The sequence below is a fragment of the Melozone crissalis genome, unplaced genomic scaffold (genome assembly GCF_028551555.1).
Source record: "Melozone crissalis strain CALT ecotype California unplaced genomic scaffold, PUWL_Pcris_2 ptg000017l_1, whole genome shotgun sequence".
NCBI classification, from domain to species: domain Eukaryota; kingdom Metazoa; phylum Chordata; class Aves; order Passeriformes; family Passerellidae; genus Melozone; species Melozone crissalis.
Genome location: NW_026535795.1, coordinates 9237268 through 9265005, shown reverse-complemented (window position 1 = coordinate 9265005; position 27738 = coordinate 9237268). Strand labels below are relative to the sequence as shown.

At 55.1% G+C, this 27738-nt stretch overlaps 3 protein-coding genes across 3 annotated transcripts; all 3 read right to left on the bottom strand.

Moving 5' to 3' along the window:
* Positions 1 to 1724: 1724 nt before the first annotated feature.
* BLCAP (BLCAP apoptosis inducing factor) lies at positions 1725 to 9753 on the bottom strand. The gene is made up of 2 exons (XM_054274593.1): positions 9656 to 9753; positions 1725 to 3339 (listed from the first exon to the last, which is right to left on the bottom strand). The coding sequence occupies exon 2, from the start codon at positions 3252 to 3254 to the stop codon at positions 2991 to 2993; it is 264 nt and encodes an 87-aa protein (XP_054130568.1). The 5' UTR covers positions 3255 to 3339; positions 9656 to 9753; the 3' UTR covers positions 1725 to 2990.
* Positions 9754 to 12518: 2765 nt separating this feature from the next.
* PIGT (phosphatidylinositol glycan anchor biosynthesis class T) lies at positions 12519 to 17946 on the bottom strand. The gene is made up of 12 exons (XM_054274560.1): positions 17757 to 17946; positions 17179 to 17356; positions 16146 to 16273; positions 15576 to 15676; positions 15336 to 15422; positions 15009 to 15096; positions 14838 to 14935; positions 14381 to 14546; positions 14092 to 14292; positions 13398 to 13563; positions 13196 to 13279; positions 12519 to 13063 (listed from the first exon to the last, which is right to left on the bottom strand). Exons 1-12 carry the CDS (start codon positions 17944 to 17946, stop codon positions 12811 to 12813), a joined length of 1740 nt encoding a protein of 579 aa, XP_054130535.1. The 3' UTR covers positions 12519 to 12810.
* A 1816-nt stretch (positions 17947 to 19762) lies between these two features.
* Positions 19763 to 26642, bottom strand: DBNDD2 (dysbindin domain containing 2). The gene is made up of 4 exons (XM_054274908.1): positions 26447 to 26642; positions 21737 to 21892; positions 21125 to 21268; positions 19763 to 20353 (listed from the first exon to the last, which is right to left on the bottom strand). Exons 1-4 carry the CDS (start codon positions 26640 to 26642, stop codon positions 20145 to 20147), a joined length of 705 nt encoding a protein of 234 aa, XP_054130883.1. The 3' UTR covers positions 19763 to 20144.
* Between the last annotated feature and the right edge of the window lie 1096 nt (positions 26643 to 27738).

The window sequence follows — 27738 nt, the reverse complement described above, 5'->3', positions numbered from 1 at the left end:
TTAAGGCTCCAGCTCCTGTATCCAGGGAGTATCAGGCAGATGGACACTCTAATTCAGCAAGGTGATGACACTCACTCCGTGCCAAAGTGTCAAGTGACACTTGTGGGCAGTGTCCAGGCTCAGGGGGCCGGGCACAGCAGTGGTTGAGCTCTAAATCTCACTGTTCTGAGCCCCTGGTGCAGCTGCCCAGCTGTGTGTCCCCACACAGAGCCCCCATGGTGCCCCAGGACTCCCAGGCACAGAGCCACCCCAGTGTCCCTCTGGCAGAGAGGGGCAGGACATCTCGTGTGAGCATTTTCCATGGAGCTGGCAAACACCTGGCTGAGCTCTCTGGCTGTGTCTGCCCAGGCTCAGCCCCATCTGTGGTGCTCCGGCAGGGAAGCTGTGATGCTGCTTCTCAGAAGCCATCGGGTTTGACCTGTTCTGCAGTCACAGGCTGGTTTTTCACAGTCTCTTTATGGAGAAGGATGAAGCAGGCATTAGCATGGGATGTGAGACTTGGTTGGGTTCCTCCTTCTGCCCGAGGCTCTCTGTCTGACCATGACGAAGTTGCTTTACTTTTCTATCTTTACAATGAAGATGGTATCTCAGGCCCTGAGGGAGGGTAGGAGAGAGTGCTGGAGAGGGCTGAGTGCACATCAAAGAGTGCTCCTTCTCTGCAGCAGGGGTGGGAAGCTTCTTACCCCATTGAAAGCTGTCCTGCAGCCTCCCTCTTTTGAAGTGCTTTTTTCGAGCTGGGTTTCATACGAGGCAAGAGCCTGCAGCTGTACCTTGTCCTGAACCCCACATACAAAGCCAGGCCTTGCTCTCATCCAAAGCACAGTCTGTCTTGGTGGCTAGCATTTATTTAAATTGCTGTGAAGTGCCTTGGCTAGTGAGCAACAGAAGTGTTCTCTTGACAGAACAGAGCACATTAGCTTAAATACATTAAAACTTACAAGTTGCTCAGAGCACAGCTGTGCCATGGCTTGCAATGGGTGCCCTCCCCTCTCCTTTCCATTTGTTATTTATGCCTGAGTTGATGTGACAGCTACTGGGACTTCCCTCAGCCTGACAGGTGACAGAGCTGTCACATCTATTTTTGATGTGGCACATGCTTTCCTTTAATCATGTAAACAATAAATATGCCCTGAACTCTTTCTAACTTGGACCTGGTCTTCAGAGAAGGGATAAAGCCAAGCCTGTTTCAGCTCCAGCAACACAGCTCCACACTCTTTAACACTCTCAGGTGCTCCTGGGTGCTGTTGGACCCCCCAGTCTGCATGGCCAAGGCTGGGGAAGGGCTCACAGCAGCACGTGTGTCCCCCAGATGGCTGGTGGCAGCTGGGCTGTCCTGAGCAGAGGGACAGGCTGGGGTGATGTGGTGTCATGGCATGGGCTTACACCACGTGGGCACCCAGCAGACACTTTTACTGTTGCTGGGGATTAGTGGCTTCCAGGACACAGCTCGGGGGTTTAATTTCCTAAGCAGCAAGAAAAAGGGGAATCTGTCAGGAAAGTGCAGAGACACACAGGACACAGGAGATGAGGCTGGTTAGGAATTGCCAGTCTGGCTCCCAGTCTGCCCAAACAATCAAGAGTCAGTACTGGGAGCTACAGGGCAAACAGGCTCTGCCTCTTGCTGGGGGTTGCTGTGCTGGGAACAGAACAATGCAGGGACACGTGATTGCTGGGCTAAGGCATCCACAATGAGCAGCCAATGCATCATGCTGGGCAGGAGGCCATAGACCAAAGTTTATAAAGCTTTATTAAACATTTTGAACAGCTGTGCAATGAACAAACAATACTCTGGAAGTTTCACAACCTCATAGCTTGAACTGCCTCATGACAGCAACAGCCACTTCTGCTGCTCTCCACCAGAAGACTGAAGGAAAGACAAGCAGATGGCAAAGGAGAGGGAAACCTTCAAAGCTTAAAGGTAAGTGTTTTGTGCCAACCTCTAAGGCTTCTCACAAACCAACCTCTGCCCCAGGCTGTAGGCCAGACCCACCATCACCCTGGATTCTTGACATCCTTCTGCCAGGGAAGCTGGAGACACCAGGCATTTTCCAGCCTCTGCCCTTCTCTAGTCAGTAGCACCAGCACCTTCTGTCACCTCTGGCCCAAACCCATTATCTCTGAAAATGGCTGAAGCATTTACTGCTTCAAGCCATGCCCCCACCTCATGGATCCCCTCCTGCCCTGCCCACACCCAGCCTTTTGGGGTAACATGAGTTCTGTAGGGTAAAGTTCACAGTGGCTTCCAAAACCCTATATCTTGCAGCATGCTGGTTCTTTCTCCCAATGGTCAATACCTTGGTAAAGCCAGGACATGGAGGAGGAGGGAAGAGAGTCTCTACTGCCTGTGAGGCTTTATAAAAGCAGCAGCAAAGTGAGGCTTTCAGGCTGGGATCTCAGAGCAAAGAGTTCAGAAAGCACTTGGGCAGTGCACACATCTCTTTGGCAGGCTGAGCAGGAGGAGATGACTCAACTGCCTCTGGCTCCAGCAGCTTTTGGCCAAGTCCATTTGTGAGCTGTTGCACTCTCCCTTGATCAGCAAGGTGGGAAGGCTGGCTCCCCACAAACAGAGACTGAGAGAATCCTGTAGCTATTCAAGCAGGATCAGAGGGCCAAGAGCCCTGAGTTAGACCATCATGGCCTAATGCAGACAAGTGACACACAACCCCAGCACGCCCAGCTGGGCAGGGGCCAGCAGCTCAGGCTTCCAGCAGTTCTCAGTTGAGGGCTGGTGTCTGCTCCCGGTGATACGGGAAAGAAAAAGAAAGACTTCTGCTCCTAAAAAAGCAGGTGGTGCTGCCAGAGTTCACACAGTAAACGAGTCGATTTCACAGGCAGAGAGGGAAGAATCTGCCACTCCAGTCCACGCACAGTTACAGGAAATAGGTTGTCCTTACTCCAGTCCCACACCCAACACCCCCCTCCTCCCCAGGCCCACCCCTTTTTTAAAAATCAAAACAAGAGCCCTCAGCAGACTGGAAGATTATGATTTTCTAGGTGCCCACTATGCTGGGGTCGTGAGCTGATTCTGGTAACTGGGATCCTGTGCAGTGGTACAAGAAGCAGTTCCCCCAGCAGCTGTAGCAGATGAGGAATAGAGCTGCCAGGAAGACCAAGGCACAAATTGTGCAAGGTTTCCGTTCCAGGAGAAAACTGAGCAGGTAGAATCCCATGAACATTGAGTGACTGAACCACAAGGCTGGGTTCAGGGGCTTGGGTATGAGCAGGACAGGTAGCAACCACTGCAGGCAGTACATGGTGGCTGGCTGGGGCCTCGTGGGCAGTAGCAGGCAGATGTGCTCCAGAACAGGCTCCAGCAGCTCCTCCCGAGGGCAGGCTGCTCTGCAGGGAGAAGGAAATGTCAGACTCTCAGAGAAATGCAGGGAAAACAAATCAACTGACATGCTTCTAAAGCTTCATTTACTCCCAAGCATCATATGCTGATGGTTGAACTCCCAGTACTAAATTCTTGGAGCTGGTGGAAAGGTTCCTGCTTTCTGAACCACTCAGCTGGGGACAGGATCAGCTAATGCTGGTATACAAGTGTGTCCTGTGTGCTCTGTTCCTCAGGCCTTTATCCAGGCTAACAAGTGAGACCCTTTTAGCACAGTGAAGGAACAGAAAGGGAGAGGTGGAAATGGGAAACAAGCTGCCACAGCCTTCCCTACACACACTGATCCAAGACAGCCCAAAGGCTGGAGTGATGATATAAAGAAATGCAATTGAAGGGTGGTCATTATTTGGTGTCGCAGACATTTTTTCATAGAAATCCTTTCTTTGGGATTTGTTCATCTTCTGGGAAGCTGAGGCCCCAGCAGAAGAATGTAAACAATTGTTATCAGCTGGTGTGGAATGTAACAGGTGCAGCGGTGATTGGGCTTCTGTGAGTGTTTGGATTTGCTGACCACTCACAGAAGAGTTTGTCCTTGCTTTCTGCTGGACACAGAACTTTGTTATTCATTCTTTTCTATGCTATTCTTAGGTTAGCAGCCTCTGCAACTTCTCTCCTTATTCTTTTTAGTACAGTTATAATGTATTATATATCATATATCAATAAATCCAGCCTTCTGATCATAAACTAAGATTCTCGTCCACTTCTCTCACCCATGAAGACCTCATCAGGCCGCTGTGATAATTTGGTGCTACAGAGAAGTGTTAAGGAAGCATTTGTGTAAGGAATTGTTCTGCACACAAACAATAAAGGGTTCCAGCAGGACAGCACCACACCAGCTACACATCAAGGTACCCAGGAAAGCCCCAGCAGTGTCCAGGCTGTAAAACAAAGGGGAGGACAGTCCCAGCTTAAAGATTTATAATCCTTGCCAAACAGCTAAAGTCAGATAAGATGAAGTATGTGAATAGATCAAACAGGGGGACAGGCTCAGAATGGCAATTTCCATTAAGTGCTGTAAACACAGGATTTCCTCACTTGGATTATTATAAAACCCTCTGGAAACTGGGCTTTAAGGGCTTTCCTAGACAGGGATGGCAGCACACTGCAAGTCCAGAAAACCTGCTCCTACCTTTAGCAATCCCCTCAATGACATTAAATGTGTGCTCTCTTGAGGCACTACAAACCCCTTCAAGAATTTCAAATGGCTTTAAAAACAATCAATCCCTCACCCCCACCAAGAGGAGTCTGCTGGGGACAGCTGCTTGCAGAAAGCCTCGAGTGTGCAATTACTCAATGGAGCAGTGCTCCCTCAGAAGGATGAAGGGCTCAGCCCAGCCTGTCAGGATTACAGCTGGGGGTGGGAAGGTTAGTAGGATGAAGGAGTGAGAATGTAAACAAACAGCACATTCCACCGGCTCCTGTTGGCAGGAGAAGGGATTTCCTGGCAAAGGGAGGGAGAATGAGGGATTGCAGAGAAAAGCCAAGAGAAACCACAGGAGGTTCTATTCCAAAAGAACTCTGAGGTCAGACTTGTCTCACAGGTAGCAATGGGCTCTGCTGTCAGCAGCAGGAAATGCTGCCATCCTGAGCAGCACCATCTATTTTACCTTAATGTCAGTAGGAAAATGCAGGCAAACAGCTCCACCAGCACAAACATTATGTGGGGAAGTGCATTGTGCTGGTGCTCCTGCAAGGGAGTGCTCTCCTGCAGAGAGAGCAGCTGGAGTTCAATTAGTAAAACTAAGCTGCAGCTCAGTAGCCAAAGAGTAAGGAAAAAGTTAATTTATGCTGCAATACAGATAAAGCCAAGTCACAGGAATACAGCTCCCAGTGTTAGTCCTGTTTTAGGCAGGTCACTCACTCACATCTTTAAGGGCAAGTCTAGTCCCAAGCCTTTTCTCCCATCTGTGAACTGGAATTAGCTATTACTCATTTCATAACAAAACAAAACATGCTTGCCTTTGTGAATTGCTCAGATGTCTCTGGAGTAAACAATACCACAGAAATACTAGAGAACTTTTTTGCAAGGGGAAGAACGGAGAGAAGAAAATCTAACAACAAATATTTGAACAGGAAGGTAACCAAACCCCATCACCCAAGTTTTCAATTCACTGAATGCAGTAAAGTTTTACTAAATCAATGATCTGCAGCTGCCTTAATCCTCCTGAAATGTTCCCTTCTTGAAGTTTCCTGCATTTTTTTTTCTCACAAGTGCTCCAAACACCAAGCATTAAAAATCAGTGCCTAAACAACCATGTTATGTTTTTGCCAGATCCAGTTGCATCAGCTTGACTTCTGTGGCAATTTGTGTCAGCTGTTTTCAAAACTTTGAAGTGCCTACTTTGCTTTGGGTTTCTGTATCCAGAGTAAAGAAATGGGTAAAGAATGTGTCTGCTCAAAAGGCTGAAACAAAGAACTAGAATTTTTCAGAACTAATGTCACAAATCTCTCAGCTTTAACAGGGTCATATGTCACTCTTGAGCCTTTAGCTCAATACAAACTTTACAACTGACTACAGTTAGAAAATAACTATAATTTGTGTTGTAGCTACACTTTGTACTTCATGGTCTGGCATCCTCACTCCTACAATGCTCTTAACAATAACACTCTAAATACTGAATTAATTTTAAGTGTCTAAGCTTTACTTGAGCACTTCCTACAAACACAAAGCCACCTCACAACAAGTTACACATTTTTAAATATTAGTATTTCCTGCAAGAACCAGTTGCTTTTAGCAATCAATGCAACCACTGCAGAATAAAGAACCATTTAATAGCAGTTATTCTTACTATGAAATTTCAATGCCAATGCCCTTCAACCTGCAAACCTCTTGGATTTCTGCCTAATGCAGCCATTCAAACAGCTGCTCTTTGTGTCTGTACTCAGTTTGCTTTTATTCTCAGGAGTCCCTTCACTACCAAGCAGTTAAAGGATGAGGATCCTCTGCTGTATCCCACAGCTGATCCTAGAGCAAGTACTTACTACAGGAGGCTGCTACAGCTCTGTGTCCCTCAAGGGACTTCCCACCAGTAGGAAATGTGCTCTTCATTAGAGATTCTCTGTACAGCTGGCACTGAGTTCTCTTTACACTCTATTGATCCAAGAGAAACAGCAGCTCCTGTATCAGCCCTTCACTGAGCAGGGAACATTCTCCTTCGTGCCCAGGACAGGCAGATCCTTCCGGAAGCCACAACAATATTTGGTTTTGCCTGGTTTCTCAAGCAAGGTGAAATTTGCAAATTAAAGATTCCTCCCTTGTTGTGTTTGTCCCCTTCTCACAACCCAAGCCAAAGATTACCATGTTCCAGAGCAAATAATAACCTGTCACCCAACAGGACTGGTTTCACAACTGCATCCTGTTTTCCCTCAGCCAGCTGCTCTTGCTCTCCCCTGCCTGACTCACCTCTTGCCTCAGCCAGCCCCGTGTCCCACTGTCCCCAAACCTGCCCCTGGTGCTGCTCCTCATGTCACCTGATTTGGTGGCACTCATGTTTACCTGACAGCTCCTTCCCACTTCCTCCTTTCACCCTCCACAGTTCTTGGAGCCACTTGAACTCCCTTCAGACCCCTCAGCAGCAGAGCTGGTGATGCTCCCACTGTGTCCCAGCCTGATCTCCACGTGCTGCCAGAGCCTCTCCAGTTCCTGCAGGCAGAGGAGCAGCCAGGGGAGGTTCCCTGCACACCTCCTTAATAAGCAAGCACCAGCACTTCTCCACATGCTTATTAGCTGGCTTCCATTGCACTGCCAGCCCTCCCTGCTGTCATCTTCCCTCCCAAAAACATTCAGGTCCTGCTGGTGTGTGTTTGCGTGGAGGATTTTGGAATTCCAGTGCAAAGGCAGCAGCAGACCTTTCCCAAGCAGAAAAAAAAATCTCAATTATGACAGGTCTAGAGTGAGCAGCACAGAGCACTGCTCTGCAATGGATCAGTCACGTTTTGGAATAAATCCATGTGAGGAGCTAGCAAGCTGTTCCTTCGTATTCTACACCCTAACTCAGCAATCAACACACTGAGAGGTGTTCCTACACCACAGGTTGGCACATCAGTGTGTCAATACCAAGTCTGTACCTTTCTGAAGAACATTTGAATTCTTTAACAGTCCACTTACCCTGCAAGGGGAGAATAATCAGCCAGCTTTCCCTAAGCACTTCAAGGGTAAGCTTGTTCAGCCCTTACAAAGGCAGCCTTTAAGCCAGTGCTGTCCACACAGAACTCCCCCAGCAGATGCTACAGAAAGAGAGGCTGAGAGCTGAAAGGTCTGCAATAAAACACTGAGTAACCTTTTTATTGGGGCGTGCTGCTATCGTCCTCCCCCTTTCCCAGAAGCTGAAATCTCTGCTTGTGATGAAAAGCCACACTGGTTAGATAAAACTCTCTCAAGTCATCCAGTGCACATAAACTGAAAAGGAAGGCTCAGGGATGTGTTTCTCACCTGTCTGCTTAAAATTGTTTTAACCAAAAACCCTGCCACAAATACCAACTGATGTGTGTGGGCAGTGCTTCACACCAACTCAAATATCACACAGCACCCAAAACAGCTGCTGAAAAATACACAACAGCTAAAGCACTGGGACAAAAAGAGAGCTGAAGAACTATCAAGTGACAAGTTGGAAGAGTTCAGCTAAGAAAAGCAACAGCACACCAGCTTCCCAGATGCCAACCCGCTGTCGTAAACCCAAGAACCATAACTGCTCAAACTTTAAGACCTATTTGCAGCAGGGATTAACTTCTCTGGGGTTTTTTTTTAGCCTTGCCACTATTATTTCAATTTTTTTAAAAGCTTTATCTGCTGGTATGACTCAGCTGGAAAGAGTGAGTCTATACTTTTTGGCAAAGGCCTTAGCCTAGTCTTGGATCATGCCTTGGACACTTTGTGTAGAGTCAGAAATGGTGCAATATAATCACAACAGCTTCCTAAAAGAGCAACAAATCCTTTACTAACCAAGCCTTGGGGTTAGTATTCTGATTTCTCACGCTAGACACAAGCCAAAGCAACTCACTTGGTGAAAAGTGGAGGCTCTCTGTTGAGCCACTCTTCTCACCACCTCCAAAGCTGCCTCTGAGCTCCATTCCTGATGGGAATGGATGAGCTTTTGTCCAGAGGCAGTGCCCACTCCATCTGCAATGCAATGCCCTCACAGCACCAGGGTGAATCCTTCCCCACCCATGAGCAGGAAGGCAGAGGAGAGATCCAAACTAAAACTAATTGCTTTGCTCAGAGAGCTTGGAATGGGCCTGGAAATCATCAGGAATCAGAGGAGCAGAAGCTTAAGTCAGCCAGCTCTGTGATGGGAAGAGATGTCAGCAGCCACAGCTGTCATCTGAAGTATTACTACTTCCATTTGGACTAATTCATTTCTTTTCAGAGGTCCTCATTCCCACCTTCAGCCTTTGTCTAACTGCCACAGATTACAACTTCCAGGCCCATTCCAAGTTCCCTGAGAAAAGCAGTTTTAATTTGGACCACTTTTCTACCTTTTGTGCCTTTAGCAGGCTTCAGAGGTCCAAATACAGCCTGATAAGAGTGAGTTTTCTGCATCTCAGATGAGGAAAGGCAGAAATGCTGTTTGGGCAGCTATGAGGAGTTATGACTTACAGTTTGAAAAGACAAAGGTTACTGCACTATGACAGTATGACAGTACTTGCAAGGTCCATTGAAATGTCCATTGAAATGTTTCAGTACCAATGAAGTATGGGAGAGTTCAGCATGCTGTGGACTGCATTTAGAGCTTGTTTTTTCTCTTCTCTTGCACTTGCACGTCTGGGATATCATGAGCAATGTTGGTATGACAGCACAGCTTGTAAACTCACTTTGTAGCTGGCTCGAAGCACGTATGGGTGCTCGGGGAGGGTGCCTGGCTGGGCACAACAGTCTGTATTCACAGACTATCGCAGAATACCCCGGGTTGGAAGGGACCTACAGGGCCCATCCCGTCCAGCTGTCTGCACAAAAGCTTGTCAGAGCATTGTGCTGCCCTGGGGAGGAACGGGCCCGGTTTTCCTTTCAGAAGGCGCTAACGAGAGCTGGAGACGTTCGCGGCCGAGAGCAGCAGGAAGGGAGGGAGGGCACACAGTGCTGTTATTTCCATGCTGGCACCGAGCTCGGGGTCGGTTGAAGCCTCTCCCATCCCGGCGCACTCAGGGCTCCGAGCGCGGGGCTCCTCGGCCGGGACAAACCTTCCCCCTTTCCCCCGGTCGAGCCCCGGAGCCCGCAGCGCTGCCCCGCTCCGCCAGCCCCGCCGCTGGGCCCCGGCCCGTACTCACCGCTCACGCCGCCATCCCGGGGCCGCCCTGAGGAAGGAGGGAGAAGCCTGCCAGGCCTCCCCAGGCGGCCGGGCGGCTGTCCCCGGGAGCGGGGCTGTCCCCGGGAGCGGGGCTGTCCCCGGAGCGCTGCCGGCCGCGGGGCGCTGCTGCTGCCGCTGCTGCTCGGCCGGCGGGGCGGGGGCGCGGGCAGCGGCCGCTCCTCAGGCGGGTCCGGCAGCCCCGCGCGGCGGCTGCTGCGCCTGCGCGCACGGCGCTGCGCTTGCGCACGGCGGGGCGGCGCTGGGAGCCGGCCCCGGCCGGATTCGCGTTTTGTGAAGAGATTTTTGTGTTTGTGGGCTCTTGTAATGAGCCGCGTTTGGGCTGTTCGGCCTGGGGAAGAGGAGGCTGAGGGGGAGAGCTCAGCGCCGCTTATTCACGAGGGGCAGCTCCGCTCCTCAGGGCTGCTTACATCCTTCTCACCAGGGGGGGCTCCGCTCCTCAGCGCTGCTTACACTCTCTTCACGAGGGGCGGCTCCGATCTCTTGGCCTTCATGAGCAGTGACAGGAGCCGAGGGAATGGCCTGAAGCCGGGTCAGGGGAGCATTAGGCTGGATATTGGGAAAGGATTTTCACCTTGAGGGGTGGTTACAGCCCTGAGCCTGTCTGAGTTCTAGAGGCATTTGGACATCGCTCTCAGGCACAGAGTGGATTCCTGGGGTGTCCTGTGCAGGGCCAGGAGTTGGACTTGGGGATCCTCGTGGGTCCCTTCCAACTCAGAATATTCCGTGGTTATTATTCCATTGTGTTTGCATGCTCCATTGCACCTTGTGCTGCCTCAGAGCCACGGAGGACAGCGGGGCTGGGCAGGGACCACTGCAGGGCATCCCTCCCGGCCATCCCTCCAGGTCCCTGCTCCACTGGGTCCCCTGGAGCACAGTGCTCTGGATTGTGTCCATGGGAATATTTCAGTGCAGCCTGTTCCACTCATCCATGCAGTAAAGTTCTTCATGTCCAGGTGAAACTTCCAGTGTTCCTGTTACCTCATCCCACTGTTCAGCACCCTGGCTCCATCTTCACAACACCCTCCCTGCAGCTGCTCACAGGCATTGATAAGCTCCCCACTCTGTTGTCTCTCCTCCAGCCTAAACAGCCCCAGCTCCCTCAGCTTTTCCTTATAAGAGAGGTGCCATCCTCACAGCCCTCCCCTGATTCGCCTTGGAGAGCTCTGTGTCTCTCCTGGACTGAGTAACCCAAGGAAAGAAGAAAAATAGTCCAAGAAAAACAAAACCAAAAACCTCAAAGACCAAGATTTGGCATTTTCACAACCATTTAAAACCCACCCAGCCACAGGCACAGGGCCACCCACATTTCCCACAGTTTTCCACTTGGCTGGCCTGGGTATTTTTGATAGTTATGATAAGACCTGCTCTCCCAATGGCCCTTCAAGCGTGTATCCAGCCTGGAACAATTTCCCTCTGCTCTGCCATTATTCTGGGCTGACCTTTTTATGGGGTGTTTAAAATTCCTGGTTTATGGCACTTCATAGGAATGGCCCTAAAGCCTTTGGCTGATGCCAGCTCTGATGGTTCATAGTAAAAATAACTACTGGATGCCACCTATGATTCCCATGGCACTCAGGGGACTTTCAGGATCCCACCCAACACCAGCAGCGAGCAGGCTTCACCCAGGGAACTGGGCTGCTCCAGCACATGCTGCTTGTTGCAGTTTGCAGGACTGATACTGGATCCAACTGATACAATTTGAGGTCTCCAAATCCTTTTGCAATCTGTAATGCGGACCCTCATGCCTAAGACTGCTGTGGGACCTGTGTGCTTGCTTGGGTTTTGGTTGTAATTCCAGCTTTCTATAAAGAAATTCCATTTTGCACTTGCAGCCTGGCTGGCAGGGCTGTGAGCTCCCAGCCCTGTGGCACCTTTTTCAGCAGGCAGGAACAGAGAGGGATCATCCAAAACTCATATTTCAGCAGGCTCTGCAGGCTGCATGGAGCCATCCAGTGGAGTGATCTGTAAGGAGCTGCAGAGTAAAAAGCATCTCTGGCTTGGAAGGGAAAGGTAATTCCAGGCTAGTGGGAACAGCTTGTTCTGTGCAGAACAGGAGGCCATGGGGTTTTTATGGCTTTTCTGTTCAAGCAGAAGCTTTTAAAGGACCTCTGGCTGTGCTCTGCTTTGGTTCTGGGCAGTATTTCTTCCAGTGATTTCCCTGTCCTTTGTAAGATTGTCTGTTGCAATCACAAAAGCCACATCTGAGATGGAAAGGGTGTAGCCCTGAAAGCAGCAGTGTCAGAGGCCAAGCAGCACCACCACTGACCTCCCACTGCTCTGGGTGAACCACAAGGTGGTAATCTGTGTTTTGAGAAAATAACTGAGGAGCACAGCGGTGCCAGGGCTCCTGCATTCCCAGCCCAGGGCTGGCTGCAGCTCAGCACTTGGGGTCTGCTGAGCCAAGGCTCCCCAAAGCTGCAGGGACACTGTGGGTGCACAGGAGAATCCTGTGCTGTGGCAGAGGGCTGAGAAGGTGGAGGGTTTCAAAATCCTGCAAACAGAAGTTGTGAGCAAGAGAAGCTTTTTCCTGTGAAAGAAAATAAACCCTTGCTGTTGGTGAGGGGGCAGACATACCCTGTGCCCAATAATTAATTTGCAAACTGGCTGCAATGTGGCCAAGTGTGACAGGACACACATGTGTGAAACATGGCAACTGTGAGAGGTGAGATGTTAGAGCAGATGAATCCCTCTGATCTGCAGATCAAACCCCCTTGCCTGGTCCTGCCTGCATCAAATCCCAGCTGAGCCAGGCAGTGTGCTACAGACCTGGCAGCTCTGCCCATGAGCTGAGAAAGCAAAACCAACCAGGAGCAGCACAAACATACAAAACACTCCAGTTTACTTCCAGCACCATTCCCAGCATGTAAGTTACACCTCTCCCAAACAGAAGTCTTTTACTTTTCCCAGTCCCACAGCACTGCAGTTCAGTAGTCAATGGGCTTAGAGCCATTTCCCTTCTTAGCAACGGAAGTGATCTCTCGGCTTCTTGGATCCCAAAGAGAATTCCTGGCAGCAAAACACAACAAGCTGCTTCCAGCAAGACAAGAGGCAGCAGAGCTCTGCTGTCTGTCTCCCACAGAGCCCTGCAGGCAGTGCTGGCTGCCCTGGCCCCTCTCAGAGTGGGGGCACCCCCCTGAATTTTCGGATGACGTTGGCCAGCCGCTTGGCCAGCCCGCCCCGGCTGGGCTCCTCCACGTGGAACGTTCTGGTCAGCAGGTTGTAGAAGGAGCCGTAGCACACGGCCACCACAGTGCAGGTGAGGCAGATGACGTTGTAGGGCATGCTGAAGTCTGGGGTTGGCAGGTTCACCAGCAGTGGCTCCGTGTACAGGCGCACAAAATAGCTGGAGCCATCGGAGGAAGGAAACCTGGAGAGTTGGAGAAGGAAAGGCAAGGTCAGCCTGCACAGGACCTGTGTTTTGTGCTCACCAGAGAGGATGAGAGCAGCCACAGCCTGCAGGTTGTGGCACAGCCCTGCTCCCCAGCACAAGCACACTCACAGTGAGGTGAAGAGAGGGCTCTGCTCCACATCCATGTCCTTCATTGCAGTGACACTGGGCACCAGGGCACTGAGCACAGATGAGCTAAGGGGACAAACAACACAACAGTGTCAGCCCTGGCAGCAAAGACATCTCCAGAGACCTGGGCAGTAAGTCCTATGCAAAGCCCAGAAAGGGATGAGGAGCTGAGGAATGTCATTACCCGACATAAAAGCCATGATTGGGGTCAGGTGGGTACTCTGTCCACTTCAGCAAGGCCCTCTCAAACTGGATTGTGATCTTGGTGACGGAGCTGGCTGGCAGCTGGATCAGCATTTCCAAGAGGTGAGGCCGGCTCCGGTCCTGGGCTGGCTGGTAGTGGATGTAACCTAACCCCAAAGAGATTTCCACATTGGCACCAGGGGAACCTTGTCCCATCTCACACTGCCTGGACATCTCCCATGAGGTGGCTGCTCCTGCTTCCACTGTCCTGAGAGAGGTTTTCTGGGCAAGTGAAGATGCACCCATAGCAAAAAGTGCTAAAGCTAAATTTAGCTGGTCTTTAAAGCTACTGACCCATGATGGTCAGGTATTCATAAGGTATAAATGCAAAATAAAAACCAATCATCAGTTTTAAATTGAGCTTCCTGTGCTACAAAAATTAATTCATGTTGGTTTAAACCCTTATTGGATTATAAAACACTATCCATGTGCCTCTTATAAATAAAACACACTTAATGGTCTCATCTGCTGTGAGCACTGAACTTGAGGCTAGGAAAACATCCTGAAATGTTTTGTTTCACAATCCAGTTTCCCAGTGATCACTGGGACCTGAGGGAGGGACTAAACCACCTTTGGAATGAGCTGCTCATGCCAAGGGAATGGGGTGGCATGTGCTGCTTGGAGGGTTCACTCACTGGGCTTGTTCTCCTTCCCTTTGGTGATGATGGTGAGGGTGTGCACGTAGAGGCGCAGGTACCAGGGCACAGTCTCCAGCAGGATCACGGGGAAGGCTCGGTAGGGGTGGGTGTTGTAGATGAGGGTGCAGATCTCCCCGGTCTGCAGCCCGTACCCGCCCACGTAACGCTGAGCATGGAGCGTGGGAATGGGCATTTCCGCTGTGAAGAGCAAGCACAGCAGAGGGGTGATTTTCAGCCCTGGAGCCCTGGCCAGTGGTGCAGGGGAAGTGAAGTTCTGCTCACTCACAGCTGTCTTGGGGCCGCTTCCACTTCAGCTGCACATTGAGGCTGCGAGATGTGTTGAAGAGGGAGGGGCTCAGCAGGTCATAGACAGCGTAGGTTCTCCTGTCTCCCTGGACAATAGCTTCGTGTACTGATGTTGGAGGGGGGGACACTTCCAGCAGCTCCTTTTCCTGAGGAAAGCAAATGGACTATGAAAGGAAAAAGTGCCCCTTGAAGAAACTGGCAGCACTGAGCAAAGTTCTTCCAGGTAGCCCTGAACTCTGCCACCCAATGGCCAGCTCTGTGCTCATACTAACATCACCAGGCTCATCCCTTCAGCCAAGCTCAGAGCAAGGAAATCACCTCCCAGTGTTAGCCCCTGAGAGGCCAGGCCATGCAGAGGTGGAGGTGAGGATGTTTCAGAGCCACATGAACTGGCAGAACTGAGAGAGCAGGGGATGCTTTCTGGCCCATGAGCTTACCTTGTTTTTGGGGGAAATGTCAACGTAGACTTTGCTCTGCGACGCCAGAGGACACGTGTCAGTCAGCGTGCGAGAGAACATCTTAAACAAGGACCAGTCTGTGGGAAGCAAGGTCAGCTGGCAGGTCAAGTGCTGCAGGCTGGGAGCACTCCAGCACAGCACCACGCTTACCTTTCTTTCCTTGGCCACTGGAAAAGAAGTCAAAGACCACAGTGAGGGTCTGTCTGAGCTCCCAGGACAGAGCCAGGCAGGAGGCATCCTGGACAAGAGACAAGCAGTTCTGATCACACCTTCTGGAGGGGGAGGACACCAGGATGGAGCTGGACCTCCACCAAGATTACAAGATTTCCATTGGGGTTACCAGAGAAGGAGGATGACAGCTGTGTTAGACACAGTGAACCCATCACAGGGTAGCTGAGCAAACCACTGTGATACCTTGCAATGTGACAAGGGGGCTTTGGATTTTCTCTTGGGGGAAGGAGCTCAGCCAGCACTTACCCTGCAGATGGGGCGGATGTGCACTGCCTGGGAGTGGTAGCTGCTGTGGAACAGGCGCTCAGCCTTCAGCAGCACAGCCAGCCCAGCCTGCAGGGAACAGGAGAAACTCAGCCCTGCCCTGTCCTCTGCTCCCACCGAGAGAAAGCCCTGAGGGAACCTCCCAGTGCATGCTCCCACATTGCTGCTGGGAGCCCAGCTCCATCAGGAGTGGCCCCATTGGGCAGCAGGACTTCTCTTTACCTTTGAGCCACATGGCAGCAGCTTCTTCCAGGGGGTGAGGTTCTCTGTGCAGACAACTTCCCTGGGCAGGACAGCGTAACGCAGGAGATGGTGATCTGTCCCTGGGCAGGGAGAGGGAGGAGAGCAGGCTGGGATTGCTACAGCCACGAGCACAGCAGCAGTGTTCCACCCCCAGTGTGCCCCACATCCCAGCACCCTCAGAGCATGCCTGAAATGCAGTGAGCTCCACCAGAACTAGATCCCACTCTGTTCAGAGTGATTGGAAAGAATGGTAAGGATACATCCTAGCAGATCTTCTTTTGTGAGTGCCTTAAATCCTGTGGTCCCCACTGTTTCATAAAACATTTTTTATAGAGTCAAGTAAGGGCTTGAGAGCACCTGCCATGTATTATTTGTGACTTTCCTCTGTTTAAATCCAAGCCTTGTTTGTAGGGAGAGGAAATCCTTCCTGGGAAGGGTTAATGGATGCTGTCGTACACACCCAGACCCAGAGTCATTGCAGGACCTGCACGTGGAATGCTGGCAGTGGCACAGGGCAGAACTGAAGTGAGAGAGCAGAGCCAGGCTCACCATTGGCCAAACCCAGGGGTTTGAAGGATGCTGTTGGAATCACTGTGTTGGTCGAGTCAATGAAGTTGAGAGAAGCACAGAATATTCCCGAAAGGATGTTACTCAGTTCTTTCCAGGCTTTGTCAACACTGTGTGAGAACAGACACCAGAGATTACTCAGCAGCTCAAATCCTTGAAACAACAAGTGTTAAGTCAGTAACATTCAGAAATGACCACACTGGGTTACCAAAGCTGCATGGAGTATGCAGAGAGACTGCTGGGCTGGCATTCTCCAGCTCTCTTGGTATTTTATTCTGACACATCAGATCTGAGGGACACACAGCAGGGCTTCACAGGCATCACACAGCCAAGGGACAGGGTGGTGGTCACAGCTGGTATGTGAGGAGAGAGGCCAGGGGAGCTGGGAGCACAGAGGAGGTGATATGTGTGAATGGGGAAGGGGCTGTGAGGCCCACAGCAATGCCTTGGTGCAGCTCCAAAGGCTGACCCGACCAGCAGACAAGGGATGGGACACTTGCAGGGAGGAGAGGGCTCTGTGAGTCCCCACAGGGCTGGTGTGCTCAGGGAGATGGTGACAGGTACTGGATGGGAGTCAAAGGAAGTGAGTCATGGATGAGAGGCCAAGATACAGCCCCACTGTATTAGCGCAGCAAGGGTCCTGCAATCCACCCTGAACCCTCATCCCCCATGCTGTTTTACCCCAATGACACACACACCCATTGCTTGGTTAGATCAGTGTTATTTCTCTCTGTGCCATCGTTAAGTGCTTGTCATCACAGAGCCCACAGGGGAATTACTTGGGCCTTTAATGAACAGGGATTTGCCCTCAGCACCACATCCTGTCCCCATACAGATGGGGTATGTTCTGTGGGTTTTTAGAGCTACTCCTGGGCTCTTCTTTCCAGCAGACATTTTTCAACCCAGGAGGCCCACTCACACACCGTGGCTGCCTCAGGAGGGACAAACAACCGCTCCTGGGAGCAGTGGCCACAGAGGGGACCCAGAGGGACAGGTCCATGGCTGGGGTACCTACTCGGTGACCGTGGGCTGGAACCAGACCCAGAGCTCAGCGCCAGCGGGTGCCTGGAGGGGCGGCTGCCCCCAGTAGCGTGTGCGCCAGAAGCCCTGGGTGAGCGCGAGGTGCAGCTCCCGCACGCCCAGCGCTGCCACCAGCCGCCCCAGCGCCTTCGGGAAGAGCCTGTAGTGAGAGACTGCGGGCAGCGTCAGTCCCTGCCCCTGGCATCCCCGATCCCTTCCCGATATCAACCAGGGCCTGCCCCAACGTGACATCACCGGCACTGCCTCTGCTTGCGCCACCACACACAGCCCGATGGCGTCACGGCCCCCCCCGTGATGTCACCGCTCCGTCCCCACAGCCTCGCTCTGCCCCGTCCCTGCTCACCTCACCCCGCCTCTGACGTCACTCCCTCCAGTGACGTCATCGCTCGATACAAACCATCACGTCGCGCGGTCCCTCCGCGATAGCCCCGCTCCTGCGCACCGCCCCAACCAATAGCAGCGCGGTCCGCCCCCGTGCTAGCCAATAGCGACGCGGTCCGCCCCCGCGCCAGCCAATAGCGGTGCGGCCCGCCCCGGCCGGGCCAGCCCTACCTGCGCCCTGCTGCAGGTCCGCGTCCCATCGCGTGCGGAACTGGAAGGTGGCGGCCACATCGCCAGTGGGCAGCGGGCTCAGCAGCAGCTCCTCCCGCAGCGCGTCCCGCCGCTCCCGGCCCGCGTCCGCCCGCCTGGGCCCGGGCCCTGCCGCTGCCAGCAGCAGCAGCAGCAGCACCGCCGCCGCCATCCCACCGCCCGCCCCGCCCCGCGCCGCGCTGCTTCCGCTTCCGCCGCGCCGGCAATGGCGGCGCTTCCGGGGGTGCCATGGAGACGCTGTGCGCGTCGGGCTGTCCCGGCCTGGCACCGGAGCCGCTGCACGGAGCGAGCACGGAGCCCCCGCGGGGAGAAGGAGAAGCGCCAGCCCGGCTGTGCCTGCGCCTGCCCCAGCTCCGGAGCGAGCGCCAGCGCTCTCACAGAACCGCGGAAAGGACCCCAGGGGTGATCGCGGTTAACTCTGGTGCTGTGAGGGGGGATCGAGCGGCTCTCCGAGCGCTCCCTCCGCCACTCTGAAATCGGGGCTGAGGGGAGGCCCTGGCGCCGTCTCATCTTGGGCGGCTCCCCCGGGGTGCCGCAGGACGCTGCGAGGACTGTCCCTGTCCCCAGGTGGCTTCCAGTCCTCAGCCGTTCCCGCCGCTCTCCCTCGCTCCTCGGCTCCTTCCCGCAGGGCAGCGCCCATCTCCGGGTGCGGAGCCGTCCGGGAGCGCCCCGCTCCCACACCCGCCTGCCCGGGGCCGCCCCCGGCGAAGGGAACGGCGGCCACAGCAGGACAGCACCGGCGGTGACGGTCCGATGGAGCTCACAGCATCTCCGTTCTCCCCGTGATGATTTGAGTGTGATGATTTGTTTCAGTAGGAAATAAGCATTTCCAGTAGGAAATAAGAAATTATAGCAACGTGTGGTTGCCACTTACCAGCTGTTGTACGTTGTTGATTACCCACTTGCCCAGATCTTAGGTCCTCATGCAAGTTAACTTGGAACTGACAATGTTCAGTATTTGTGAAGAATAAGGAGTTACTTTATATCTCTTTTCCCCCCTCTTGCTAATTAGTGGCATCACATAAAACCAGAAAGTCAGCATGCCCAGAAAAAAAAGGTAATATTTACATAATATTGTTGGTTTTGTTATTTGATTTTTTTTTTTTTTATACTGGGCAACTCATTGCAACAGGATACTGGTAGGTAATAAAAGTTTAGATGCATTTTGGAAGTGATCAGCCAAATTAAAGGTAAAAACATCCATCCAGAGCTAAGTACCCTATACCTAGGTAGAGAAGTCCCCGTGCTACAGCCTGAACAGCCATGAAGCCTGCCCCTTTTTTCTTGATCAATTCTCCAGCTTAAGGCAGCACGTGCCACACATTTCTGCTGCACTTGGCTATGGGGCACTCCAGCTGGTCCCACAAAGTGCTGGTTGACACAGGAACAGTGCAGTAATGTCTCAACATCCCTGGGGAGCAGCCAGGATGAGGAGAGCATTCCCTGCTTATCTGCCAGGCTCCTTTCCCCATGGTGACCGTGGCTGTGCTGATGCAGGGGCAGGGACAGCGCTTTCCTGGCCTGCAGCCACTGATGGTGGCAAGAGGCCTGTGCCCAGCTTGGTGCCCAGCTTTGTGCCCAAGTGGGCTGTACAGTGGCCTCATGTTGGTGGTGTTTCCTCCATCCTGTGGAGCAGCACAGGGGGAGCAGCTGCTGCTGTTCTCTGCTCAGCCCATCTGCATGGGAAGTGCCCCCTGTGCTCATGGCTGGTGGCACCCCAGCCATGCTCAGACCAGCTGTGTCTGTGCTGGCTCTCTCTGCAGAGCCTGAGTTGCTCCCCATGGTGCCCTGCAGCCCCTCTCTGCCAAGGCCTGTCTGTCCCTGCCCTGGGCACGGGAGCCAGCCCTGGGCTGGGCAACAGGAGGTTTCATTTGTTCCTGCCGAGCACACAGGCTCTGCACTGCTCTCCCTCCTGCAGTCCCCTCTGAGCCCTCAGCCCCCAATGACACACACAGCCACTGCTTGGTTAGATCAGTGTTATTTCTCTCTGTGCCATCATTAAGTGCTTGTCTGGACAGAAACTTTGTCAGTAGGGCAGGGAGAATGGGATCCCAAGGGATGGCTTTCTGGAGGTGGTGGGGCTGTGGGATGCTGAGCATGTTGGGAGGTGGGGGGTTGAAGCAGGGAGTGTTAGCAGCAAAGCCTGAAGAGTTAATTTTGGGAGCTTACAGTACCCCTTTCCTTCTCCTTTAGCTGCCAGGAGAACACGTGGAGGGAGAGGAGGGGAAAACCCTCTCTCCCCTGTGGCAGGGCAGCAGTCCAGGATGGGGTTCACTGAGCACCAGCAGCTTTTCCTTCTGGGCCGGCCAGTCCGTAGGGAGGAGGCTGGGAGCAGGGCAGAGCTGCCTGCTAGCTCCTCACCACCTGCTCTTTGGGACTGTCCTCCTGCAGGTCCTCCTCATCCGACTGCACCACGGGGGTCTCGGCCCCCTCCTCGCTGGTGTCCAGGCTGTTCAGGTCCGTGGAGGCAGAGGAGGTGGAGGAAATGCGAGATTTGCTCTCGGCTGCGTTGGGCACTTGCAGGGTGATCTCCTCTGGGCACTGGCTGGCATCTGCCCCTGGAGAGGAGAGGAGTATGAGAATGAAAAAGGCTCTTGGAGGTTTATTGCTGCCTAAGCTTCATGGATGGCCCCTCCAATCTCACTCCTTAGTGGGCTGTGCGTTCCTGACCGCTCCCCACGTGGCTGCTGCAGCCAGTCCCCACCTCACACCCCCAGCTTGGCTCAGGGCACTTGCTGCACATTCCTTCCCCGCTTTTGGCAGTGAAGCCTCTTCCATCTTGCCTGAAGCACGGCTCAGAGCCACGCTGTGTGAGGCTGTTGGCTGCAGCAGTTGTGAGGAGACCTGTGGTTTGACCTCACTACAGTGTGTGAGTGGGGAGGAATGTGCTGGCAGCCCTTGCTTTCCCTGCAGACCCCAGCCCAGCTCCCTCGGGTGGGGCTGGGAGGTGGGGAGGTTCTGCAGCCTCCCTGCTCAGCACAATGAGCTCTGCAGCATGGAGGGGACCCTGGGAGTTGTGACAAGGCACTGGCCACTCCAGAGAGTCATCAGGACAAGGGAATTTGACTCACACACTCTGGAAGGTGCCTGGGCTCTTCTGTCTTCTGCAGCACAAGGAATTTACAGGGGTCTGGATGTCTGGGCTGTGGAGGTGGATACTGATGTAGAACAGCCCAGTATGAGGTCCCTCCAACTACACAGGCCCAGCACCAATATCTGCCTTTGGGTGGGTGTGGATCTGCCCCAGGGCTGAGGAATGAGTCAGTGTGGGCACTGGGGGCAGGAAGGGCTTCCAGCCTGGCCCACAAAAGGCTTGGGACTGCACATACCTGGCAGAGACCCAGCAATGCTGCTCTCCTCTGTCCCACAGCCCAGAAACACATCCACAGTGTCCTGGTCTGACAGGTCCAGCACATCCATCTGCTCCAGCATGTCCACGTTCACCTCCATGGAGGAAATGCTGCCTAAGGGGGCTGCAGAGACAGAGACCAGTGAAAAGGTGAGTGATAGTGCCAGGCAAAGGGCACCATCAGCTCTGGGCAGGCAGGACCCTGAGGGGGGAGACCAGCTAAGGAACTGAACTTTGCTTGCTGGTAAGAGATGCCAGGAAAATCATGTTTCCTTAAAAGATCCCTCTGGAAGCCCCCTGCTGTGTCACTGCAGGCCTTGTCCCTGCTCCAAAATGCAGCTTGCCCAGAGGCAGACTCTACAAGGCACAGCCTGGTACCCATGTGCCTTCAGTGGAGGGGTGTGAGTGACCCACAGCACACCCACACACGGCCACTGTGGTCCCACCTTGGTTCAGGACATGGGTGTCCTGTTTAGGCTGGGGATGTCCCAGCAATCTCCAAGCCCTGTGTCACTGTCCCCTGTGTCACTGTCCCGTGTCACTGTCCTCTGTGTCACACCCCCAGCCCCCTGCTGGTGCCCACAGCACGTACGTCTCCGGTGCTCAATCTGCAGGTGGGACATGGGGAAGAAGAAATCCACATCGTGCTGGAAAACCTCCTCAAAGAACTTCTGTCTGTCCCGCAGCTTCAGCTGCTGCTGCTGCATCTGCTCTGCGTCCAGGTTCCGCTGGGCCTGCTCCATCTCAGCTGGGGAGAGAAAGTCAGGAGAGCTGGAGCAGGCAGGGCTGTCTGAGCCCTCCTGCCTGTCCCAGCTCACACTGCATGGCCGGTGGCTCCCTTCTGCTCTGCTTTACCAGCACACATTGATTTAGTCACCGTGGATGGATGTGACACACCAGAGCAGCAGCGTCACCAGCACTTGTTGTGCTGGAGCCTCGGATCCCTCCCTGAGGTACAGGGGAGCTCGTGTGCTGTGCTCACAGTTGCTGAAGGGAATTCTCAAGGGGGAAGGGGAGCTGGGGTGAGATCAGCCGCGGTTTGCACACTTTCAAGTTTCAGTTTCCCTGCTACCAAACAGAGGGCTGTCTGTGAATGATAACGAGCAGGGGAACTCCCAGGGTCAAGAGCTGGCCTTAGTGCTCCAGGCTTTCTGGGCCGAAGGATGTATAAGGAATGAAAGGATCTGGCAGCCGTGTCACCCCTGCCCGTGCACAGCCCTGCCTGTCACACCCCCGCCACCGCCGTCACTGTAAATGCAGCCGCGCCCACGCTCCAGGCTCACATCCCGCTCACAGCCAGCTTGGCTTCTGCCTGCACAAACATTTTCATTCCTGTAATTCCTCCAGCAGTTCACTGCCGGTGCTTGTGTCCCCAGCTCACGGGAGGGAGCGATGGGAGCCCTTGGGCTGTTTTGAAGGAGATTGTTGCTGCATTCCCTGTCTTGGTAACTTCCTTTTGGGCTGGGTACCCAAAATAGCAAGGACCCAAGTGGCACAGAGAGGCTGTGGCTGGTGGCCCCAGCTGTTCCCAGGCTGGTGTTTGACCTCAGCCATTCCACATTTCCTTCTTGCTGCACTTGGCCCAACCGGCACAAGGAAAATGTGATTATTGGAGCAGGCAGTGTAATAACCAAGGAAACCAAACAAACATCCTGTGCTCTGCCTGAGCACAACCCAAACCCTCTGCTCCTCCAGGCTGGGGAGGAGGGAACAGAGGGAGCAGCATCCCCACCCTGTCTGGCAGGAACAGGGGCAAGGAGAGCAGGGAGCTGGGTAACAGCAGCATGGAGCAGCACAGGAGCCATGCAGGAGAGAGGTGCTGAGCCTGGTGAGATGCCATGGAGATCAATGTCACATCTTCCTGAGAGCTCCTCCAGGGCTTCTCTGCATCCTGTTTCTGGGGCATCCTTCAGTGAAACCCATCATCAGCAGGTGCTGCCCCGCGGGCAGGGCTGTGCTGGCAGCACCACGTGGGGATGCACCGTGACTCAGGGCGACTCACCACGCACTCTGGAAGAGGCTCTGGTCCTCTTCTGGCTGCTCAGCCTCTTCCTGCAATGCCTGGGGCAGCAGTCCAGGCTCCCTGAAGGGCTCTTTGCCTTGGTATGTCTGACCAAAGCACTGGTGCCAAGGCTGAGTGCAGGGCCCAGGAAGGTGGTGCCAGGGAACCTTCCCTGCTGGGAAAGCCACCTCACCAGGTGGCTGCAGCCTGGTGCTGCTGGGGTACAGCAAACACCTCCAGCCTCCCCGTGCTATCTGCAGAACAGAATGAAGCCAGGGACAAGGAGGGGGTGATCAAGGCTCTGATTATGGAGCTGTCTCCCTTCAGCAGCTGGCTGTCCCAGGCAGAGCTGTGCTCCCCAGCCCAGCTGTGCTGAATCCATGGCACACTGCCGCAGTTCACCACACCGAGGGGAGCCCATCTCCAGCTGTGCAGAGGCTGGGCTGGCTCCAGGATCCAGGGTGACAGACCAGCTCTCCATGGGACATCTTCCAAAGAGACCTCAGTGTGGAGCTAAGGACCTGTGCCCAAATCCTTCTGCAGTGCAAACACAAAATAAAGCAGAAAGCTCTTGTGTGCTGTCCTGAGTGCCATGAATGCGGCCGATCCGGGCTGTAAATGCTCTCCCTGCACGTGACCGATACTCGCACTAAGTGTGCTTTGGGAGAGTGATGACGGCGGCTGGTGGCAGCATTCCTGTGGGCGCCGGGGTTTCTCTTGAGGGAGAAATTAGCAGGACCTGTTTATGAACTTGTTTTCGAGCTCTGCTCGGGGAGTTGGGCACGAGCACTGAGCTCCCATTATGTAAGGAGCTTCGGCAGCGGGAGGCAGCAGCTGGGGCTGCGCTCGGCCCTGCCTGACCCGTGACGGCGGTGGGAGCCGGGGATGGAGCCGGGGATGGAGCCGGGGATGGAGCCTGCCCCCCTCGCACGGCGCTTCCGAGCGCAGGGGAGCGCACAGCCCCGCCAGTGCGGCCGCCCCTCGGCAGCCCCGGCCGGGAATAAAGGAGCGCGGCGTTCCCTGCCGCGGCCGTGCCCATGTGACGGCCGGTCACACTCGGTGGCTGTCAGCCGCCGGGATTGTCTCATCCCGCTGGCATGTTCCCACCGCGGGACACGTTAGCGCGCACAATGCGGCCCCTGTGCGCCGTGGGGGATCTGTCGGTACCTGCTGGTGGCCTGGCTTTTATTACCATTGTCATGGTTATTGCTGGAGCCCGCTCAGGCGAGGGGCTGGGGGCTGATCGGCATTCCGAGCCAGGCTCTGCCCCGCTGGCAGAGCCTCCCAGCGCGGCTGCGGCGGCTCCGAGCGCCCCGCTGCCCTCAGATCCTTCCGGCTCTCACGGCTCATTCAGCGCCGCTCGGACAGCAAGCGGGGCCAAACACTGCTGCGGAGTTTGGGCAGGATTCCCGCGGGGATTTCCTCTCACCTGCTGCTAGGCAGATGGCCGCAGGGTGGGCTGTGGGCCAGGAGGATGGCCCCGGTGGTCCCTCTGCCCTGCTAGGGCACACCAAAGAGCCACCACCCCTCGCCTTGTGTGGGCTTGTGGCCACGCTGTGGTGGGGAAAGGCGTGGGAGGGCTGGGAGGCAAAATGCTCTGTCAGCTCTCCCACCCACACCTTCGCCAGAACAGGCTTGGGAGAGGAGCAACTTCTGGATGCACTTTGGATAGGGCAGGGGCCAGACAGGGCTGGAGAAGGCTGGGAGCGCCAGCTCAAGGTGTACTCCGACCCAGCTGCCTTTCTGCTGGGAGGGAATGCACTTTTCATCCCTCATGGCCATCGGGATCCTGGCACACCCTCTCTGTGCTGGTAAATGGGAGGGGTGTGTTTGGGTTGGGAGAAGGATTGTTAGTGAAGGCACGAGGCCAAGAGAGGATGGGAATGGCCTTTTCTTGAGGCCACAGCTCTGCAATATCTTGCAGTGGTTTCGAGGGATTTAAAGAAGGTCCTGAAAAATAATATGGGCTGTGGAAAGGAGCAGCAGGTGCTGGCGAGGTGAGCAGAGTTTAAGTGGGAGGTTACTCCAAGCATGGACAGTTCTCTGGTGAATGAAAGGGCTGGAGTAAGAGCCTTCCTGGAGCCCAAACCTACGATTCTGCTCCTTCAGAGAAGTTCAGGATGCCCCAGCTTGCCTAAATGCACCTTCCACACCCCCAGGTTTGCAAGGAGATGGGTGGGGAGCAGTGCAGCTCCTCAGCTGCCTCAGCATCTTCTGGGAGGCTGTGCAGAGATGGCAAACCTTTCCCTGCCCCCCTGCCCCAGCACAACCCCTGCAGAACAAGGATAACTCCCAAGGGCTTTCAGCTCCTTCAGCCTTGGGAGAAGCGGCTGGCGAGGAGAGCTGGGAATGCCCAGAGAATCACTCAGGGTCGGGCCACGCAGAGATGGGATGCTCAGACTCCAGCTGCCTGAGTGTTAATGCCCTGCACAGCTCTCCATCGGCACGTCTGACCTCGTGTTGCAGCACAGCAAAAAATAACCGTGGTCCTGATGAGAGGAAATGCACCGGGCGAGTGCGAGGGAGGCAGTGGTTTTGGCAGGGCTGCTCGCTGGGAAAAGCAGGGAGGGGAGGGAATGGAGAAACGGAGAGAGAGGACACGGCACCTCGTAACCCCTGTGTGTGCCGTGGTTTCATCGCCTGCACTCCTCCGAGCGATCTCCAAATCCCCTGCGTCTCAGCACTAAAAATATCCTTCCCCGCCGCCCGGAGCTCTTCCCCGGCAGAGGCTGTGTCATAAGACCCTGCTATTTGCGGGGCCCTGCTTCCTTTCACGCGAGGAGAAGCATGAGAACGGAGCAGCGCGGTGCCCGGGGCACGGCAGGCACAACCCGGGCACGGTGCCTGGCAGGCTGCTCCTCCACAAGCCCGGCTCCCCCGGCTGCCGCTCGCCACGGAGCGTGCTGTGCCCAGCATCCTCAGCCCTGCGGGCACGGGGGGATCCGCTCCTTGCGGCAGCCACGGCGCTCTGAGAGCGGCGATCCCACTCCAGAACAAACCCGCGACCCAACAGGTTCCCGAGCTCTGCCGCTTCCCAAGCAGGTGTCCCTCCAATGCCCCGCTGCCCGAGCACCCCCGTCCCGGGCACGGAGCTCCCGGCAACCCCTAAAGCAGCGGGGCCGGCAGCAGGTTGGTGCAGGAGGGGCTGGAGGCTCCGGGGACAGGTGGGGCACAGGGCTTGGCCAGGGGCATCAGGTGTGCGCTGCGGGGAGGACGGAGGGGATGTGGCACCCCAGCCCTGCCCGCCCGCCCGGTGCCCCTCTCCCATCCCGGCGAGCCCACCCCGCGGCCGGCACTTACCGGGCAGCCGCCGGCTGCGGCTCTGCGCCCCGGGCCCCGACATGCGGCTGCTGCCAGCGGAGCGGAGCGGGCCGGGCCGGGCCGGGCCGGGCGGGGGCACGGGGATCAGTGCGGGCCCCCCCGGCCGCCGCCGCTCTCCCAAGGCGCGCTGCGGGGCGGCGCTCGGCGCGGCACGGGGCGGAACCGGCGCGCCCATTGCCGCCGCACCGCGGCCGCGCCTCCCGCCCGCCCGCCGGGTCCCGCTCCGCCGCTGCCGGGGATGGGCTCTGCCGTGCACAGGGACAATCAGAAGGTCCCCGTGAAGGGCACCGATGGAGAGCAGGGTCCCTGGGTCTCTGCTTTGCGGGACACACGGGGTATCCCCACGGAGGGTCCCTGGTCCTGCAGAGGGTCCCTCCCCACCGCAGCCGTCCCAAGCAGAGTTCAGTGCTGGGCTGCAGGTGCCTGTCCCGGCAGGAGCTGTGCCCCGCTGGCGGGAGGTGGGCAGGGGGAGAGGGGGGAGGCAGGAGCTGTGCCTGGGCAGGGAGAGCAGTTACCATTCAGCATGCTCGCTTTTTCTTTGCTTATCTTCTCAAAATGCCCAGCTCACGCATTCCCGCGCAGAGAGGACAGCATCATGTATTGATGGGCCCTCCCCATGTCACTCCTGGCCTTGTGAGACCCTTATCCCCGGCAGACCCCACTCGGGGCTGCTTTCTCACACGTTCGGCCCTGCACATCAGGGCTGTTCCTTGGCAGGGCCGAGGGCTTGGCCGCCGCCTCCTTCCTGTGTCTCAGCAGGGTGAGTCAGTGCCTCGCCGTGCCCAGCGCCAGCTCTGCCCGGAGCCCGGCCAGTGCCAAGCTGGAGCGGGGGACATCCACTGTGCCCTTTGCTGGGGCTGCAAGGGAGTTTCCAGTGTCTGCGGCGTGTCCCGCCTGTCCCGTTCTCAGTGTGTTCCTCTCGCTGTCTGCATAACAAAAGATAACTATTGTTTGTGTCCCAGCTCTGTTTTGGCTACTGTTGCTTTGCTGTCCCCCCTATTTCTCCTGGGACCTCCTGCTGCCGAAAACCGGCTTTGTGTGGGTACCCGGAGCTGGCACCCCGGGGCTGGCTTCAGCTTTCACGGTGGTTTTGAATTTTGTCCACGCAAATGTTTATCCCTGTCCATAACACTCCCAGTCCTTCCTGCCTGATGTTTGCCTGTAGTTTGGGGTGCCAGCGCTGCGGTTTGGGGGGACCGGGCTGGTGTAGCACGAATGGGGGCCTGTGGTCTCTGAGCAGCGGCATGACCAGATCTCTGCCGGGTACCTGC

Coding starts and splice junctions, on each gene's coding strand:
- BLCAP (XM_054274593.1), bottom strand. CDS start 3,254: ATGTACTGCCTGCAGTGGTTGCTACCTGTCCTGCTCATACCCAAGCCC.
- PIGT (XM_054274560.1), bottom strand. CDS start 17,946: ATGGCGGCGGCGGTGCTGCTGCTGCTGCTGCTGGCAGCGGCAGGGCCC. Junction 15,423..15,575: donor TGCTGCCATGTGGCTCAAAG/GTAAAGAGAAGT, acceptor TGTTCCCTGCAG/GCTGGGCTGGCTGTGCTGCT. Junction 14,936..15,008: donor CAGTGGCCAAGGAAAGAAAG/GTAAGCGTGGTG, acceptor TGCTTCCCACAG/ACTGGTCCTTGTTTAAGATG.
- DBNDD2 (XM_054274908.1), bottom strand. CDS start 26,642: ATGGGCGCGCCGGTTCCGCCCCGTGCCGCGCCGAGCGCCGCCCCGCAG. Junction 21,893..26,446: donor CCGCAGCCGGCGGCTGCCCG/GTAAGTGCCGGC, acceptor TTCTCTCCCCAG/CTGAGATGGAGCAGGCCCAG. Junction 21,269..21,736: donor GCAGATTGAGCACCGGAGAC/GTACGTGCTGTG, acceptor CTGTCTCTGCAG/CCCCCTTAGGCAGCATTTCC.